The sequence below is a fragment of the Petromyzon marinus genome, chromosome 58 (genome assembly GCF_048934315.1).
Source record: "Petromyzon marinus isolate PM22_M1 ecotype Great Lakes invasive population chromosome 58, UKy_Petmar_22M1.pri1.0, whole genome shotgun sequence".
Lineage (NCBI taxonomy): Eukaryota > Metazoa > Chordata > Hyperoartia > Petromyzontiformes > Petromyzontidae > Petromyzon > Petromyzon marinus.
In genome coordinates this window covers 870,877-889,824 of record NC_133724.1, presented here as the reverse complement: position 1 = coordinate 889,824, position 18,948 = coordinate 870,877, and the positions used below count along the sequence as shown (strand labels likewise).

The window sequence follows — 18,948 nt, the reverse complement described above, 5'->3', positions numbered from 1 at the left end:
AGTAGTGTAGTCTGTAGTAGTGTAGTGTATAGTAATGTAGTGTATAGTAGTGTAGTCTGTAGTAGTGTAGTGTATAGTAGTGTAGTGTATAGTAGTGTAGTGTATAGTGTAGTTTATAGTGTAGTTTGTAGTGTAGTGTATAGTAGTGTAGTGTCTAGTAGTGTAGTGTGTAGTAGTCTAGTGTGTAGTAGTGTAGTGTATAGTAGTGTAGTGTTTAGTGTAATGTATAGTAGTGGAGTATATAGGTGTGTAGTGTAGTGTATAGTAGTGTAGTATGTAGTAGTGTCGTGTATTGCAGTGTCTAGTGTATTGTATAGTAGTGTAATCTATAGTAGTGTAGTGTATAGTGTAGTGTATAGTAGTGTAGTGTGTAGTAGTGTAGTGTATAGTAGTGTAGTGTATAGTGTAGTGTATAGTAGTGTAGTGTATAGTCGTGTAGTGTATAGTAATGTAGTGTGTAGTAGTGCAGTGTATAGTAGTGTAGTGTATAGTGTAGTGTATAGTAGTGTAGTGTCTAGTAGTGTAGTGTATAGTAGTGTAGTCTGTAGTAGTGTAGTGTAGTCTGTAGTAGTGTAGTGCAGTGTATAGTTGCGTAGTGTATAGTAGTGTAGTATGTAGTAGTGTAGTGTATAGTAGTGTATAGTAGTGTAGTGCAGTGTATAGTAGTGTAGTGTATAGTGTAGTGTATAGTAGTGTAGTGTATAGTAATGTAGTAGTGTAGTGTATTGTAGAGTAGTGTAGTGTATAGTAGTGTAGTGTATAGTAGTGTAGTCTGTAGTAGTGTAGTGTATAGTAATGTAGTGTATAGTAGTGTAGTCTGTAGTAGTGTAGTGTATAGTAGTGTAGTGTATAGTAGTGTAGTGTATAGTAGTGTAGTGTATAGTAGTGTAGTGTATAGTGTAGTTTATAGTGTAGTTTGTAGTGTAGTGTATAGTAGTGTAGTGTATAGTAGTGTAGTGTATAGTAGTGTAGTGTATAGTAGTGTAGTCTGTAGTAGTGTAGTGTATAGTAGTGTAGTCTGTAGTAGTGTAGTGTATAGTGTAGTTTATAGTGTAGTGTATAGTAGTGTAGTGTATAGTAGTGTAGTGTATAGTGTAGTGTAGTGTATAGTGTAGTGTATAGTAGTGTAGTGTATAGTAGTTTCTTCCACACCGTAAGTAGCCAACCGTGCTAATTGTAGTTGCGATTGGCTTAGCTAATCCACGTAGATCAGCGGGCCCATGCCCGCAGCAGCGTTCAAGAGACATGCAGCCAGCGCCGCTGAGAAGCCTGGGCTTGCCCCCAGGGTCTGGGTGTCTCTCAGTTTGAGGTTAGGGGGAACACAGAACCACATTTACCATGTGTTAGGTTTTTGGTTTGGTGCAGTCTATAAATAAAACTATTCCCACTATTTTTATTGTACCGGGTGTCAGGCCCCCGATGAGATGCGTAGCTCCTTTTCAGGAGCGACCTGGCCACGAGGAAATGTGTAGCAGCCAAAAACTCTGAACACGGCGACGTGATTCTAAACGTGGAGGGAAAAACTGGAGGAGCCGGGGAAAAATCTCCGTGACCAAGGGGAGAGAGACACACAAACTTCAAATGTACAGCAGGCGTCAGGGTCGGGATCGAACCTCGCCTGTACGCAGCAGGAGGTCGTCGGTTCGATCCCGGCTCTGACGCCTGCTGTATATTTGGAGTTTGCGCGTCTCTCTCTCTCTCTCTCCGTGGTCACGTGGATTTTTCCCCTCCACATTTAGAATCAACATTGCAACGCGTTTACTTGGCTGCTGCTATAAATTTCCACGCAAAGATGATGATGATGATGACAAGCCACTTCGTTGAGCTGTCATTTGTGGTAGCCAGGTCGCTTCTGGAAAGGAGCTACACAGCTCATTACCTGGTACAATAATAAATAATAATAAATAATAATAAATATCTTCTTTGGTTCTTTCGGTAAAGTCACGTAAAGGGGCGAGACTCCAGCGCTGTCCTACCAGACAGTCTCGCCCCTTCACCTGATGAAGGCCGCTTGTGTTGTGGCCGAAACGTCGTGAGAATATTATTGTGTTATTTTATTTTATCAATTTATTATTTTATTCTCATTCTACGTGACTTTACCGAAAGAACCAAAGAAGATGAATCATTGCAGTCACGAAAGCTTTAAATCGAAATTTAATAATAAATAGTTCATAGCGTGGCTGCACCTTTGACATTTGACTTCTCCACCGCAGCTCAACGGGGAGTCATTCAACGCCCGGATCAAACACATGGAAGAGATGACGGAGATGAAGCTACAGGAGCTGAAGAGGCAACACCAGGAGGAGATGGAGCGTTCCAAGGCGGCCTATCAGAGCAGGAGGGGCGGCAGAGGCGGCATCTGTTCAGTCATGTGACGCCCGCCGACGCACGGCGCGATTCCCGCACAGTGCCGACGGCGTCGACCCGACGGTCACTCAACGCTGGGACAACCGTTGGCCTGGCCGCATGCCAACGTCGGCCCAACGTCGGGCCAACGTTGGCATGCCCTAACGAATGCCATCGTCGGCCCGACGTCGGCCCGGCCGCTGGCCAACGTTGGGACAATGTTGGCATGTGGTCGGGCTCAATGTCGACTCAACGCTGTGCACGCGGTCAGGCCAACGGCGGCTCAACGTTGGGCCGACGTTGGCACGCGGTAGGGCCAACGTTGACTCGATGTTGGGCCGACGTTGGCACTCGGTAGGGCCAACGTTGACTCGATGTTGGGCCGACGTTGGCACGCGGTAGGGCCAACGTTGACTTGATGTTGGGCCGACGTTGGCATGCCGTCGGGCCAACGTTGACTCGATGTTGGGCCGACGTTGGCACGCGGTAGGGCCAACGTTGACTCGATGTTGGGCCGACGTTGGCACTCGGTAGGGCCAACGTTGACTCGATGTTGGGCCGACGTTGGCACGCGGTAGGGCCAACGTTGACTCGATGTTGGGCCGACGTTGGCACGCGGTAGGGCCAACGTTGACTCGATGTTGGGCCGACGTTGGCACTCGGTAGGGCCAACGTTGACTCGATGTTGGGCCGACGTTGGCACTCGGTAGGGCCAACGTTGACTCGATGTTGGGCCGACGTTGGCACTCGGTAGGGCCAACGCTGACTCGATGTTGGGCCGACGTTGGCACGCGGTAGGGCCAACGTTGACTCGATGTTGGGCCGACGTTGGCACTCGGTAGGGCCAACGTTGACTCGATGTTGGGCCGACATTGGCACGCGGTAGGGCCAACGTTGACTCGATGTTGGGCCGATGTTGGCACGCCGTCGGGCCAACGCTCCGGGAAGTGCGGATGGCGGAGCTGGGCCATGACACGGCGGCGATGCCGGGGTGACGCTCGTACGGCACGAGGCGCCGCGATCATCGTTGGCAACCGTGCGGTGTGATTTGTTTACATCGCGGATTGTCATCCTTCAGTTGTTCATCTCGCGAAAGAATTTTTTTGTGATGTTCTGGCATCTATCATTTGAGTGAAATAACAGTGGTCTCTTAGCTCGCTTGTGCCCCACTCTCAAGGTCACACAATGTTCACCAACCACACGGGCGGACCACCGAGACAACTTGCCCATGCAACAGCCCTCCTGCCCATTCCATATTTGTACGGGTGACGATCAAAGTGGCGAGTCACCAACGCGAATGTGACAGCTGTGCGGCGTCGACTCTCGGCAAGGCGCACCACGTGGGTAGTCGCGTCACTGGGGCGTGGAGCTCAGCTCGGTGTCGCTTCGAAAGTCGGGCGAGAGAGGAGGAAGTTGGTGGTGGTGGTGGTGGTGAGGGTGCCTTTAAGGGGGGAAGTGCGCCTTTAAGGACGTGCGCCTTTAAGGGGGGACGCGCGCCTTTAAGGGGGGGTCGTGCGCCTTTAAGGGGGACGTGCGCCTTTAAAGGGGACGTGCGCTTTTAAGGGGGGACGTGCGCCTTTAAGGAGGGACGTGCGCCTTTAAGGGGGACGCGCGCCTTTAAGGGGGGACGTGCGCCTTTAAGGGGGGACGCGCGCCTTTAAGGGGGGACGCGCGCCTTTAAGGGGGGACGCGTGCCTTTAAGGGGGGACGTGCGCCTTTAAGGGAGTGGCTGTTCTCCTGCCGTGCTGTGGGTCTCTCCGGGGTGGGCAGCAGGTGGCAGTGCAGCGTTTCTCGCCTGTGATTGGTCCTTGCCCCGTTTGAAAATCACGGCAAGTCCTCGCTTAACGCACTCTGGTGTTATAGATTCCAACGCGTTTCACACAGCGCATAGCCAACAGAGTTAATCGGAGGTTTCTATAGCTCTATGGGTCTCTGTACCTCTGTGTATCTCTACGAGACTGCGATGCACAGCATCTGCCACCGCTGCCGACCGCGACCTTACAAGGCTGGGACGATGATCATCGGCATCCCCGAGAGAGTCTGAACTCGCTGCAGAGACTGCCAGACTGGAGCCGGTCGGTTCCGTGGAACTTGGTCGCGAGCAACTTGAACCGGGCGGGCTAAGGCTCTTGCCTACTAAGCCTTGTACAGCATATATGTAGCGGTATAAGTGGGTTATAATGTCCATAAGACGGGGGGGGGGGGGGGGGGGGGTTGGGTTAGATCGCGTAAATATATAAATGTTGTGTTGTTAAACCCGCCACCACCCGACACAGCCAACTAGTAAGGGTTGTCACGTAAACAGAACGTGGCCAATTCGTCACTAGTACAGCACTAGTGTATAGTGTAGTGTATAGTGTAGTATACTAGTACAGCACTCGTGTATAGTGTAGTGTATAGTGTAGTATACTAGTACAGCACTAGTGTATAGTGTAGTGTATAGTGTAGTATACTAGTACAGCACTAGTGTATAGTGTAGTGTATAGTGTAGTATACTAGTACAGCACTAGTGTATAGTGTAGTATACTAGTACATCACTAGTGTATAGTGTAGTGTATAGTGTAGTGTATAGTGTAGTGTATAGTGTAGTCTACTAGTACAGCACTAGTGTATAGTGTAGTGTATAGTGTAGTGTATAGTATAGTGTATATAGTGTATAGTGTAGTATACTAGTACAGCACTAGTGTATAGTGTAGTGCATAGTGTAGTATACTAGTACAGCACTAGTGTATAGTGTAGTGTATAGTGTGTAGTGTATAGTGTAGTATACTAGTACAGCACTAGTGTATAGTGTAGTGTATAGTGTAGTATACTAGTACAGCACTAGTGTATAGTGTAGTGTATAGTGTAGTATACTAGTACAGCACTAGTGTATAGTGTAGTGTATAGTGTATAGTGTAGTGTATAGTGTAGTATAATAGTACAGCACTAGTGTATAGTGTAGTGTATAGTGTAGTGCAGGGGTCGGGAACCTTTTTGGCTGAGAGAGCCATAAAAGCCACATTTTAAAATAAATTTCCGTGAGAGCCATATAATATTTTTTAACACTGAATACAACTAAATGCGTGTATATTTAACTTAGACCACCAATTTTAGAATATAAGTCTCTGAATATATCCTTTTTAATAACGTTATACCAAAAACCAATAATAAATAAAATACGTATTACCATTCATGCGACTTCTGGTGCTGCATGGTTTTGCTGATGGCTTTGTAGTCTGGTTGATACTAGCTTGCACTCTGGACAGTAGCTCTTGGCGCATGCCTTCTTTCTGCTGTCCCCCGCTGGATATTTCGATGCAAATGTAGCATGGCGTGTGTCGAAGTGCCGCTCTATATTTGACCGTTCCATCGATGAAATTTTATCATTGCATATTAGACGCACCGCAGAACCCGCTCTCTCCACAAAGGCGAATTCTTCTGTCCATTCGTGCTGAAATGTGCGGTACTCCTCATCTTTTTTTTTTACTTTTCGCCATCTTCTTCATCAAAAGGGTTTGCTCTGCATAAATGAGCTAGCTGACTATTTGATTAAAAGGACGGTAGTTTACTTCTTGACCTCACAACGACGACCCGTATGCTACCGCATTATCCTATAAAAATAGAGTTTTGGTGTCGGACAGCTGGGATTGCCTCCAGACACCTGCAACCCTGAGCAGGAGCGGTCGAAAATGGATGGATGGATTAAAATGCATGAGAATGTTTTATATTTTAAACGGTATTAGTATATAGTGTAGTGTATAGTGTAGTGTATAGAGTAGTGTATAGTGTAGTGTATAGTAGTGTATAGTGTAGTGTATAGTGTAGTGTATAGTGTCGTGTATAGTGTAGTGTATAGTGTAGTGTAGTGTATAGTGTAGTGTATAGTGTAGTGTGTAGTGTAGTGTGTTATGTAGTGTGTAGTGTCTAGTGTAGTGTATAGTGTAGTGTATAGTGTAGTATACTAGTACAGCACTAGTGTATAGTGTAGTGTAGTGTGTAGTGTATAGTGTAGTGTATAGTGTAGTATACTAGTACACCACTAGTGTATAGTGTAGTGTATAGTGTAGTATACTAGTACAGCACTAGTGTATAGTGTAGTGTATAGTGTAGTATACTAGTACAGCACTAGTGTATAGTGTAGTGTATAGTGTAGTATATAGTGTAGTATACTAGTACAGCACTAGTGTATAGTGTAGTGTATAGTGTAGTGTATAGTGTAGTATACTAGTACAGCACTAGTGTATAGTGTAGTGTATAGTGTAGTATACTAGTACAGCACTAGTGTATAGTGTAGTGTATAGTGTAGTGTATAGTGTAGTATACTAGTACAGTACTAGTGTATAGTGTAGTATACTAGTACAGCACTAGTGTATAGTGTAGTGTATAGTGTAGTATACTAGTACAGTACTAGTGTATAGTGTAGTGTATAGTGTAGTATACTAGTACAGTACTAGTGTATAGTGTAGTGTATAGTGTAGTATACAGTACAGCACTAGTGTATAGTGTAGTGTATAGTGTAGTATACTAGTACAGTACTAGTGTATAGTGTAGTGTATAGTGTAGTATACTAGTACAGTACTAGTGTATAGTGTAGTGTATAGTGTAGTATACTAGTACAGCACTAGTGTATAGTGTAGTGTATAGTGTAGTATACAGTACAGCACTAGTGTATAGTGTAGTGTATAGTGTAGTATACTAGTACAGTACTAGTGTATAGTGTAGTGTATAGTGTAGTATACTAGTACAGTACTAGTGTATAGTGTAGTGTATAGTGTAGTATACTAGTACAGTACTAGTGTATAGTGTAGTGTATAGTGTAGTATACAGTACAGCACTAGTGTATAGTGTAGTGTATAGTGTAGTATACTAGTACAGTACTAGTGTATAGTGTAGTGTATAGTGTAGTATACTAGTACAGTACTAGTGTATAGTGTAGTGTATAGTGTAGTATACTAGTACAGCACTAGTGTATAGTGTAGTATACTAGTACAGTGCTAGTGTATAGTGTAGTGTATAGTGTAGTGTATAGTGTAGTGTATAGTGTAGTATACTAGTACAGCACACCGTTTGTGTGTTGGAGAGCAAATTCACATTTACAATCCGAGTACGACGTTTCGCCAGTAATTACAACTCAGGCGGACAGCCAATTATATTTACGTGATCTAACCCAAAGGAAACCCATATTATGGATGATATTGGTTACAATGTATTGGGGTACCAAATATCATGTTGAAGTGCATCACTGCGTGGATTAAACTGTGTGTCCTGAAGATGTCGTGTGCTGCTGCTGCTGATCTTCGTTTAATGAGCGAGCCCTGGGTCTCTGGCTCTCTGAACCTCACTCACTGTCTACTTAAAGAAACCCAAGCCTCCCTTACACCACGTGGCCCTCTCATCGACAGCGCTCTACAGATCAGAATCAGGATTTAGTTTTTATTCTGGAGGAATCCGATGAGCTGTAAAGCTCTTTCTCAAAGATGTCCAGGAGGGGAAGGTCAGAACGTTACAACAACAAACAACACAAACACACGATATGAGTGCAAAGTAGAGGCAAGGTAAACAAATCACTTACGTAAATATCGATTTGTTTCATCTTACCAAGTATAAAGCCCATTGAGCCATTAGCGTCTTTTTCAGAAGCGACCTCGCAATCACAAACGATAGCTCCACGAAGTGGCTTATCGTCATCATCACGTGCACATTTAAAGCAGGAAACTGCTCTAAACCGGAGGAGCCCGAGAGAAATCCATGCGGCCAAGGGGAGAGACGCCAACACTCCAAATACAAAACAGGCATCGTGAGTTAAGACTCTCCCGTAAACCACGTGACTTCCATGTGAGTGACACTGGCCCTCTGAGTCCCTCGATCATCGACACAACTCTGTGGCCACTCTCGCTCTGAACCCTGAGAATCCCAGGGGAGCCTTAGTCTGGCTCTATGAGCCTCGTACATTATCTCTGAACCCTGAGAATCCCAGAGGAGCCTTAGTCTGGCTCTATGAGTGTCGTACATTGTCTCTGAACCCTGAGAATCCCAGAGGAGCCTTAGTCTGGCTCTATGAGTGTCGTACATTGTCTCTGAACCCTGAGAATCCCAGGGGAGCCTTAGTCTGGCTCTATGAGTCTCGTGCATTATCACTTAACCCTGAGAATCTCAGGGGAGCCTTAGTCTGGCTCTATGAGTCTCGTGCATTGTCACTGAACCCTGAGAATCCCAGGGGAACCTTAGTCTCGCTCTATGAGTCTCGTGCATTGTCACTGAACCCTGAGAATCCCAGGGGAACCTTAGTCTGGCTCTATGAGTCTCGTGCATTGTCACTGAACCCTGAGAATCCCAGGGGAGCCTTAGTCTGGCTCTGAGTCTCGTGCATTGTCACTGAACCCTGAGAATCCCAGGGGAGCCTTAGTCTGGCTCTTTGAGCCTCGTGCATTGTCACTGAACCCTGAGAATCCCAGGGGAGCCTTAGTCTGGCTCTATGAGTCTCGTGCATTATCACTGAACCCTGAGAATCCCAGGGGAGCCTTAGTCTGGCTCTATGAGCCTCGTGCATTGTCACTGAACCCTGAGAATCTCAGGGGAGCCTTAGTCTGGCTCTATGAGCCTCGTGCATCGTCACTGAACCCTGAGAATCCCAGGGGAGCCTTAGTCTGGCTCTATGAGTCTCGTGCATTGTCACTGAACCCGAGAATCTCAGGGGAGCCTTAGTCTGGCTCTATGAGCCTCGTGCATTGTCACTGAACCCTGAGAATCTCAGGGGAGCCTTAGTCTGGCTCTATGAGTCTTGCCCTCTGTCACGTGGTCTCTACCCGGGCCCGTCACGTGGTCATAGTGTCACGTGGGGTCCCTTCACAACCACCCCCAAACTCTGTCCACCTCTTCCTGATCGCCTTCCTCTCTCTCCGCCGCCGCCGTCTCTCTCCTCCTCCTCCGTCTCTCTCCTCCGCCGCCGCCGCCGTCTCCTCTCCCCGTGAGCCGCGAGTGCGAGCGACACTCAGCCTCGGTGACTCCGCGATGGCCGACGAGAGCAAGGAGCCTGGCGCCGCCGAGGGAGCGGCCGAAGTGGCCGCGACTCCGACTGCTCCTCTGCCTGGCGCGAGGAGGAAAGGTGGGGGGAGGTGGTGGTGGTGGGTGGGGAGGTGGTGGTGGTGGGGGTGGTGTTGGGGGGGGTGGTGGTTGTGGTGGGTGGGGAGGTGGTGGTGGTGGGTGGGGAGGAGGTGGTGGTGGGTGGGGAGGTGGTGGTGGTGGGTGGGGAGGTGGTGGTGGTTGTGGTGGGTGGGGAGGTGGTGGTGGGGGTGGTGTTGGGGGGGTGGTGGTTGTGGTGGGTGGGGAGGTGGTGGTGGTTGTGGTGGTGGGGAGGTGGTGGTTGTGGTGGTGGGGAGGTGGTGGTTGTGGTGGTGGGGAGGTGGTGGAGGGGGTGGTGTTGGGGGGGTGGTAGTTGTGGTGGGTGGGGAGGTGGTGGTGGTTGTGGTGGTGGGGAGGTGGTGGTGGGGAGGTGGTGGTGGTTGTGGTGGGTGGGGAGGTGGTGGTGGTGGGTGGGGAGGTGGTGGTGGTGGGTGGGGAGGTGGTGGTGGTGGGTGGGGAGGTGGTGGTGGGTGGGGAGGTGGTGGTGGTTGTGGTGGGTGGGGAGGTGGTGGTGGGGGTGGTGTTGGGGGGGTGGTGGTTGTGGTGGGTGGAGAGGTGGTGGTGGTTGTGGTGGTGGGGAGGTGGTGGTTGTGGTGGTGGGGAGGTGGTGGTTGTGGTGGTGGGGAGGTGGTGGAGGGGGTGGTGTTGGGGGGGGTGGTGGTTGTGGTGGGTGGGGAGGTGGTGGTGGTTGTGGTGGTGGGGAGGTGGTGGTTGTGGTGGTGGGGAGGTGGTGGTGGTTGTGGTGGGTGGGGAGGTGGTGGAGGGGGTGGTGTTGGGGGGGTGGTGGTTGTGGTGGGTGGGGAGGTGGTTGTGGGGAGGTGGTGGGGAGGTGGTGGTTGTGGTGGTGGGGTGGTTGTGGTGGTGGGGAGGTTGTGGTGGGTGGGGAGGTGGTAGTGGGCAGGGGAGGCCATGTCGGGTAGGGAGAGTGGCCCAGGAGGCCGCCACCCCACACGAGGGGGTGGGTGACCATCACCACGCCTGACCACCTTTGTCTCTCCCCCGTGGCGATGTTTACCACACACCGCACCAGGTACTGTCCTCATTTGAGCCTGAGTCGACCTAGGTGGTAGGTGTCCCAGAACCGATTCAGATAACCCATCACCCGGAGAGGGGACGTCAGCGCAGCGCCTGTGCCAGGCTAGGTGCACTTTGTGGGTGCCACGTGAAGTGTCGACGGCTCGCTGCTGGCAGGAGGTCACGTGACAGACCCAGCAGGTGGCACGGGTCGACTGACTGAGATGAGTAGCTGATGCACCACCTGTGCCCCCTACTGTGCCAACTCGCTGTTTTCCCCACCCGGCGCTCCGCTCGTTGTTGTGAGCGTCGTTCCTCCGCCCTCCGTTGTTGTTGGAGGGCGACTGCCTCCAACTGCACAGTATCATCCTTCACGAGCCTCCTCCACAGAGGCCGATCTTGACACCGCTGGTACCAGTCATCGGCAAGTCCACTCAGCTCCATGTCCTCCTGAACCACATCACTCCATCTCCTCTCTAGCCCGTGCCGTGCCCGTTTAGGCCCCTCTGAGGCCAAACAGAAGCTGCCGCGCCACGCACAAACAGACATCACACACAGACAACACAGACAGACAACCCACACAGACACGCTCAGTCACAGCGTGCTGTTAGCGAGCACCTCTTTCACGGTGGTGATGGCTGTGATGTAATGTTGGGGTGATGATGAAGGGACGAGACGAGTGCTAGGACATGGAGCCCTCGCCCGCCCCATCTCAACCCCCCTACCGCAGCGTCCTTCACTCATTTTTAGAGGGGGTTAGGGCCACTTCCTCCAATGAGACATAAGCAGTGTGACCAGGGCCGCCACACCATTTGAAACCAGGGGCATCACTAAAGACCACCAGTGGCCGCGCTAAAAGCCACCAGGGGCCTCACTAAAGGCCTCTAGGGTCCGCACTAAAGATCACCAGGGGCCGCACTAAAGGCCACCAGGGGCCTCACTACAGGCCACCAGGGGCCTCGCTAAAGGCCACAAGGGGCCTCACTAAAGACCACCAGGGGCCGCACTAAAGGCCACCAGGGGCCGCACCACAGGCCACCAGGGGCCTCACTACAGGCCACCAGGGGCCTCGCTAAAGGCCACCAGGGGCCTCACCAAAGGCCACCAGGGGCCGCACCAAAGGCCACTAGGGGCCGCACCAAAGGCCACCAGGGGCCTCACTACAGGCCACCAGGGGCCTCGCTAAAGGCCACAAGGGGCCTCACTAAAGACCACCAGGGGCCGCACTAAAGGCCACCAGGGGCCGCACTACAGGCCACCAGGGGCCTCACTACAGGCCACCAGGGGCCTCGCTAAAGGCCACCAGGGGCCTCGCTCAAGGCCACCAGGGGCCTCACCAAAGGCCACCAGGGGCCGCACCAAAGGCCACCAGGGGCCGCCAGTGTCCCGCAGCGCCTTACAATGAAGAACACTCGCCTACTGTCTACCCCCTGTCTCTGCACCCCCCCCTCCCACCCTGCCATGGCCCCCACAGTGGACGTGCTGCTGAAGGCAGTGGGCGACGCTCCCATCATGAAGCAGAAGAAGTGGTCCGTGGAGACGGGGAAGACGGTCGCCTGGATCATCCAGTTCGTGCGCAAGTACATCAAGTGTGATGCCGCCGACTCGCTGGTGAGGGCACCTCCCGGGCCCCAGGGGCCTTGGTACCCTGCCCCACATCCCCTTCACCAGCCCTGGGTCCTAGGGGCCAAAGCTGTCTGTCCAGTCTGTGCCGTGCAGTCTGCACTGTGTTGCCCCGTATTATCTGTGCTTATTGTTTTGTTGATCTCACTTCAGTTTCTCTACGTGAATCAGTCGTTCGCTCCGGCTCCAGACCAAGATGTGGGAACTCTGTTTGAGGTGAGGGCCAGTTTGACTTGGACCTTGACACTCAGAGTAGCACTCGCTTTCTCACTAGCACTCTTTCTAGCGTTGCAACTAACACGCACACAATTATACCACTCACGCTATCACTAGCTTTCCCACTAGCACTCTTTCTAGCGTTGCAACTAACACGCACACAATTATACCACTCACGCTATCACTAGCTTTCCCACTAGCACTCTTTCTAGCGTTGCAACTAACACGCACACAATTATACTGGCATTACCACTCAAGCTATCATTAGCTTTCCCACTAGCAGTCTTACTGGTGTTGCAACTAACACACACACAATTATACTGGCATTACCACTCACGCTATCACTAGCTTTCCCACTAGCACTTACTAGCGTTGCAACTAACACGCACACAGTTATACTGGCATTACCACTCACGCTATCACTAGCTTTCCCACTAGTACACTTAGTAGCGCTGCAACTAACACGCACACAGTTATACTGGCATTACCACTCACGCTATCACTAGCTTTCCCACTAGCACTCTTACTAATGTTGCAACTAACACGCACACAATTATACTGGCACTACCACTCACGCTATCACTAGCAGTCTTACTTGTGTTGCAACTAACACGCACACAATTATACTGGCATTACCACTCACGCTATCACTCGCTTTCCCACTAGCACTCTTACTAATGTTGCAACTAACACGCACACAATTATACTGGCATTACCACTCACGCTATCACTAGCTTTCCCACTAGCACACTTACTGGCGTTGCAACTAACACACACACAATTATACTGGCACTACCACTCACGCTATCACTAGCTTTCCCACTAGCACACTTGCTAGTGTTGCAACTAACACGCACACAGTTATACTGGCATTACCACTCACGCTATCACTAGCTTTTAACGTGAGCATTAACACCACCACTAGCTGTAACACTAGCACTAACACTAACATGAGCGCAACACTAATGTTAACTTTTGTTGTACAGCGAACCGTCGTTTAACGTGCTAGTAGTGGATGCGATTCTGAAAAGTGCCGCGTTGAGCGAAAGACGCGTCAAGCGAAAACAATGTCCGCGTAGCCGATGTAACAACGATCAAGTTTGGCGAGATATGATGTCACTACTACTACTACTACGCACGCCGCGCGGTGAGATGACAAAGGGAAACACGAGGGGCCACCGCGTTTCTGCCGTATCACTCCGCGTTACCATGTCGCTGCACCGCTCAGCTGCGCGGCTCAAGAAAGTTGTTCGTCATTGACCACTCAGAAACCGCGTTATAACGGTATAACGGTGCTCGTTCTAAGTTATAACGGCGCAGCGCGTTCCGCGTTGTGACAGCGGGCGTTCCGCGAAAAGTATTTCCTGTATTCTTAGTTTTTTCGGTAAAGTCACGTTGAAGAGAAACAACAAAATAACAAAATATATATAAAACAATAAAAAATTCTCACGACGTTTCGACCATAACTCAAACGGTCATCATCAGGTGTGTCGGTTTGCATGATGACCGTTTGAGTTATGGTCGAAACGTCGTGAGAATTTTTTATTGTTTTATATATATTTTGTTATTTTGTTGTTTCTCTTCAACGTGACTTTACCGAAAAAAATAAGAATATGAATTACTGCAGTCACGAAAGCTTTAAATCAAAATTTAAGTATTTCCTGCTTGATAGTACCGCGTTGTTGCAAAAACGTGTCGTGTAAACGCCAAGCGTAAAGCGAGGACTTACCGCTCGGGGGCCTCTCAAGGGGTCAGAAAAACTAAACTACGAACCGTTTTATATTTTACCAGGTAAGGCCCCACTGAGCTGTGTAGCTCTTTCTCAGAAGTGACCTGGCGATCACAAATGACAGCTCAACAAAGTGGCTTATGTGCAAATTTCCAGCAGCTAAATACTCTTAAACGCATGTTTCTAAATATGTTGGTGAAAAACCGGAGGACCCGGAGAACAATCCACGCGACCACTGGGAGAGAGAGGGACGCAGACTCCAAATATAAACAGCAGGCGCCTGGGGTCGGGATCAAACCCATGACCTCCTGTGTACCAGGCGAGGTCGTCAAAATCTCGCCACCGTGTTAAGTAGCACGTGCCATCTTATCACCGAGTGCTGTGCCGTGTGTCCCTGCAGTGTTTCGGCAGCGACGGAAAGTTGGTTCTACACTACTGCAAGACGCAAGCGTGGGGTTAACGAACTCTTCTTCGTCCGGATCTCCTCCTCCTGCAGATAAACCGGTCTCAACACCCCCCCCCACCTCCGCTCCATCCTCTTTACAAGTCGTCCTGATGGGCGTAGCAACTTCAGATACCGTCGCTGTGGGTTTTAGAACTGGGTATGCATATTGAACTTTTTTCATAGCCGTACGGAGCCAACCGCACGAGTCGGAGGTGCGGGGGGGGAAGGACAACAAACTAAACACCAAAAGCAGTTCTAAAGAAATGAGTTTTCAATCTCGACTATTTAAAAGTGCGTAGCTCACAGTGGCTTCCTCATACCGGCAGGAAGAGCGTTCCAGACGGCCGCAGAAGGGCATCCGATAGCGTGCGATGCGTTGACCGTCTTTGTTCGATGGTTAGCCAAAAGCCGCTACTGCGAGGATGACCACCGGAGTTTGCGTGATGATGGTTTATGCTCCTGGACGAGATCGGCAAGGTGTTGTGGTTAATTTGTGGTGAGCACTTTGTGTGTAACGAGCGCCACCTTCTATAAGGTTCGCCGCTGATTGGGCATCGTCGGTAACACGGAGACGTCGCCGCCTGTGCCGCAGCCCTGGCCGTCTTTGAGTTGGGGGTCGAGTAAATGGGCACCGCTTTGTGGGACGTCAGCAGTGGTTGTACTTTGGAAAGTCTGGCCTCTACCTGGGAATGTGGAATTTTCATCGCTGGCTCAGTGCTGCCAATGGGACAGGGAGACGCATAGAAACACAGGTAATTGCAGCTGCTTTGTCAATCACTGCTGGATGAATACCTTCCCAAATCAGTCACACAGTTATGACGGTCTCTTAAGTTTTAGGTGTGTGAGTTTTATTTGTGTGTAGTGTAGCGGTCAGCGCTATGCCGCACTATGAACACGGCGACCCGAGTTTGATTCCCGCTCACGGCCAACACCGGTGACGATTATCTGAACCGGTCCTGGGCCTCCTCTAGGTCGACTCGGCCTCAAATAAGTACCTGGTGTGGTGTGTAAACATTGCAACTGGGGAGACAGGCGGCCGGGCGTGGTGCTGGCCACCCATCCCCTCGTGCGCCGTGCTGGCCTTCGTAGGTGCTGCTATTAGCTAACAGCACTTGCCCCAACAGCCTGTTGAGGCTATACGGGGGATCTTTATCTTTGTGTGTATATATTGTAATTGATATAGTCATCACATTGACTGAAGAAAAGTACGTGGGCTTGGGCAGGACTAAACTAAAATAAAGCCCACTAGCTCAAAGAAGTAGCTTTTGTGGCAATTTATAGCAGGATCCAAATACTCTAAATGCACATTGAGTGTCAATGTGCAGGGGAAAATCGGAGGACCCAGAGAAAAATCTACGCGACCATGAAGAGAGAGAGAGACACACGCAAACTCACGACCTCCTGTATACCAGGCGAGGTAGTTAACATCTCGTAGCCTCAGCGGCGTCACGTGGTTAGACGTGACGATAACCGCCGGTCGTGGCTAGAGATGGAGCGGCACCCAAAGGGGAGAACTACAACCGGCAAAGCCAACCACGGAGATGGAGCGGTGAAATCTGCTCATCGCGAGGCCACGAAGTTTATGGCAACGAATTTGGGAGGCCTTCATCTGCCAGTGGATAGAGCTTGGCTGATGATGATGGTCTACTGTATATATATTTATTTTTCTCACGCCTCTCCATGGAGGTAGTGTCATTTCCGTCGGTTGACACGGGTCACCGGATGGAATGTGTCGGTGGAACTTTTAATGGTGTTCCCTCTTATTGGTGCTCATCAGCATGACTGGGCCACCTTCGTTGTGGATCTCGGCTTGAGTGAGGTTCACTTAAATTATAAGTGATCAGCAGGGCATGGCCACTGATTGCAAATGTCTTCACTTACATGAGCAAAGGGGCGGCACTCACCTCTGTTGACTATAATCCAGCGATGGAAATTCCTTGTTACCATGGCGAGGGCCAGTGTGTTCGTAAGATGACCATGGTGTGTTGGCTTCACACGTGGAGGAGGCGCCCGGGTGGCTTGGAAGTCGGAGAAGCTGAGCCAGCACCGCTGAGATCCTGGCTTCCAGTCCGGATTTCGATCGTGTTGTGATCACACCGGGTTGTCAATCGTAGTGGAGTTGGTGGTCTCGGCCGGGTCAGCAGTAACTTACACCAAGGTCCATGTATTCACCTGTGGACCTTTAGACTCGCACAGAAATGCAAAGACTCGCAGAGGTTTGGTTCTGATGAAACTGGGTTCTCGTGTGCAGTGAGTTGATGGTCTCAGCCCCGGTCACCAATGGCTGCACACAAAAAAACCCCGATCACATCACGTTTTATTCTGCACTGAATTTGGCTAAAGTCCAGTTCTGAGAATTAAAATATTAAGTTTGACCGCCACGTGACGTATATCGCTCTCGTGTAGCGGAGCGAGCGGGACGGTGCCGCTCTCTGCTGTGTATGCACCCGAGTGCCACTTGGAAGAATAAGAAGGGATCTCAGAGGTAGCTCTGTGATATCCGCTTCCGCGGGCTGTTCTTGAACATTGCGAAGGTTTGGTTGGCACTGCTCTGGTGATATTTTCCGAACGCATTCTTCACACCGTGATGATGCGACGCCCGTCTGGTAAGAAAATATAATTTTGTTTAAATGGAAATACAATTGCAGGCACGGGTCCCCGCTTTTACGACGCCACAATGCGTTCCTGGGAACCCCGTCGTCTTAAACCGGACTCCTCTATTCCCACCGGCGGTAGAAGCAGCCGACACGTCACTTGCCGATGTCGTTTTATTCCTTCTCTCAGCCCTATTTAACAGGCTTTAATCGGCAACAATCCACAAAAACACTCGAGAATAACAGAACGCTCTGCGCCAAGTCACATCGGAAACGAGACTGACTCTGTTCGAGTGTTGTTCGGAGCCGTGTCAGAAGGTGCATCGTAAATCCATTTTCTTCGTGGTAAATCGATCCGTGGTGGCCATATATATGTATCTCGTAAATGTGGATCGTCGTAAACGGGAGACTGCCTGCACGTCACTCGGTTCTCATTTTAGTCATCCCGGAGTGATGGTGGCGGTGATTGCGGTTACCCCGAGGGTGATGTCGAACATGCTGGTGGTGCCGATGGTGCTCCTTGTCCGTGCTGATATAGGATTTGCCATTCCTGGGGGTCATCATCAGCGACGCAGCCACAAACTTTGTGACATTTGCTTGTCGCGGGGTTGTTAAGGTATTACGAAAGCAAAACAATTCATGCATTATTATTATTATTATTGTGAAAAAGAACGCTTGTAAAGACACTGGCTTGTAAAATACAATTTGCGTTTCAATTATGTGCCAAGGTGCGTGATTGTTTTCTATCGTGTAAGAGTCTTTAGAAGCATCCCGAGGAGCGTCGGTGCGGCCCAGCGAGCTGGGTTGTGGCACTGCGTCCTCGCCGTGCACGCAGAAACGCGTCTGGGAGTCGCACGTTGAGCCGCGCCTGGCTGGAGGAGTTGGGATATAGTCGCCTGTTGCCACCGCCAAACCCCAGTGTGGAGTTTGTATGATCTCCCACTGTTCTGCAGTGAGGACAGATATCATTACTGATACGTTCCATTGTTTAGTCTGTGCCCTAATTCTATGGGAGCGCACTCTGTCGCAGATAAGCAAACATTTCTGAAACTATTGATTGTTACTATAATTATAATCGTATCGGACGACGCAGCGTGAAAAGGATGCCTTTCATTTTAAATCGACAATTATCGTTCCGTCAGAACATTTTTTTTTAAATGTTAATACATTTAATTTGTTATAGTAAATGTAATTTAATTTGTTATAATAAATGTAATTTAATTTTTTATAACAAATTTAATGTTCTGACGGGACAACCGCATGACGAGCGCCATATTGACTTATTTATTTTTCATACATTGACACTGACAAAAAGGGTATCACAGGATATAGCTGCTCTCCCTGAGCTAGACAACAAGAACCGCCATTCGCCACTAAGTGGCGGTGATGTCACCACGACGCTTGTGCCAGGCTATGTGCACCCTGAGGCCACGTGAAGTGTCGAACGCCCGCTGGCAGGAGGTCACGGGGCAGACCCAGGTGCCACGGGTCGACTGACTGAGATGACTGGCTGATGCACCACCTGTGCCCCCTACTGTGCTAACTTGCTGTGGTTTAGCCACCCGGCGCTCCGCTCGTTGTGAGCGTCGCTCCTCCGCCCTCCGTTGTTGTTGAAGGGCGACTGCCTCCAACTGCCCAGTAGCGTTCTTCACGAGCCTCCTCCACAGAGGCCGATCTTGACACCGCTGGTACCAGTCATCGGCAAGTCCACTCAGCTCCACGTCCTCCTGTACCACATCACTCCATCTCTTCTCTAGCCCGTGCCGCGCCCGTTTAGCCCCCTCGATCCGGCCGAACTCACACACTCACACTCACTCATACTCACACACTTTCACTCACACGTACTCACACTCACACGTACTCACACACAACAACAA

The 18,948-nt window shown here is 50.1% G+C and overlaps 2 protein-coding genes across 2 annotated transcripts in view; both read left to right on the top strand.

Annotated features, from left to right (window-relative positions):
- The window catches only part of LOC116955208 (guanylate-binding protein 2-like), a 34,911-nt gene extending 27,313 nt beyond the window's left edge, over window positions 1–7,598 (top strand). The window contains exon 12 of the mRNA XM_032976222.2: window positions 2,214–7,598. Coding sequence (XP_032832113.1) covers window positions 2,214–2,375 — 162 coding nt within the window. The 3' untranslated portion in view covers window positions 2,376–7,598. The remainder of the gene's footprint in view (window positions 1–2,213) is intronic.
- A 1,544-nt stretch (window positions 7,599–9,142) lies between these two features.
- On the top strand, window positions 9,143–17,790 carry ATG12 (autophagy related 12). Its single transcript, XM_032976230.2, has 4 exons — window positions 9,143–9,433; window positions 11,939–12,075; window positions 12,241–12,303; window positions 14,433–17,790. The coding sequence occupies exons 1-4, from the start codon at window positions 9,340–9,342 to the stop codon at window positions 14,490–14,492; spliced, it is 354 nt and encodes a 117-aa protein (XP_032832121.1). The 5' UTR covers window positions 9,143–9,339; the 3' UTR covers window positions 14,493–17,790.
- Window positions 17,791–18,948: the final 1,158 nt, after the last annotated feature.

Excerpts from the sequence above, each read along its gene's own strand:
- ATG12 (XM_032976230.2), top strand. The coding sequence starts at position 9,340 with ATGGCCGACGAGAGCAAGGAGCCTGGCGCCGCCGAGGGAGCGGCCGAA. Across the intron at positions 9,434-11,938 it reads GCCTGGCGCGAGGAGGAAAG|TGGACGTGCTGCTGAAGGCA; the intron begins GTGGGGGGAGGT and ends TGGCCCCCACAG. Across the intron at positions 12,304-14,432 it reads ATGTGGGAACTCTGTTTGAG|TGTTTCGGCAGCGACGGAAA; the intron begins GTGAGGGCCAGT and ends GTGTCCCTGCAG.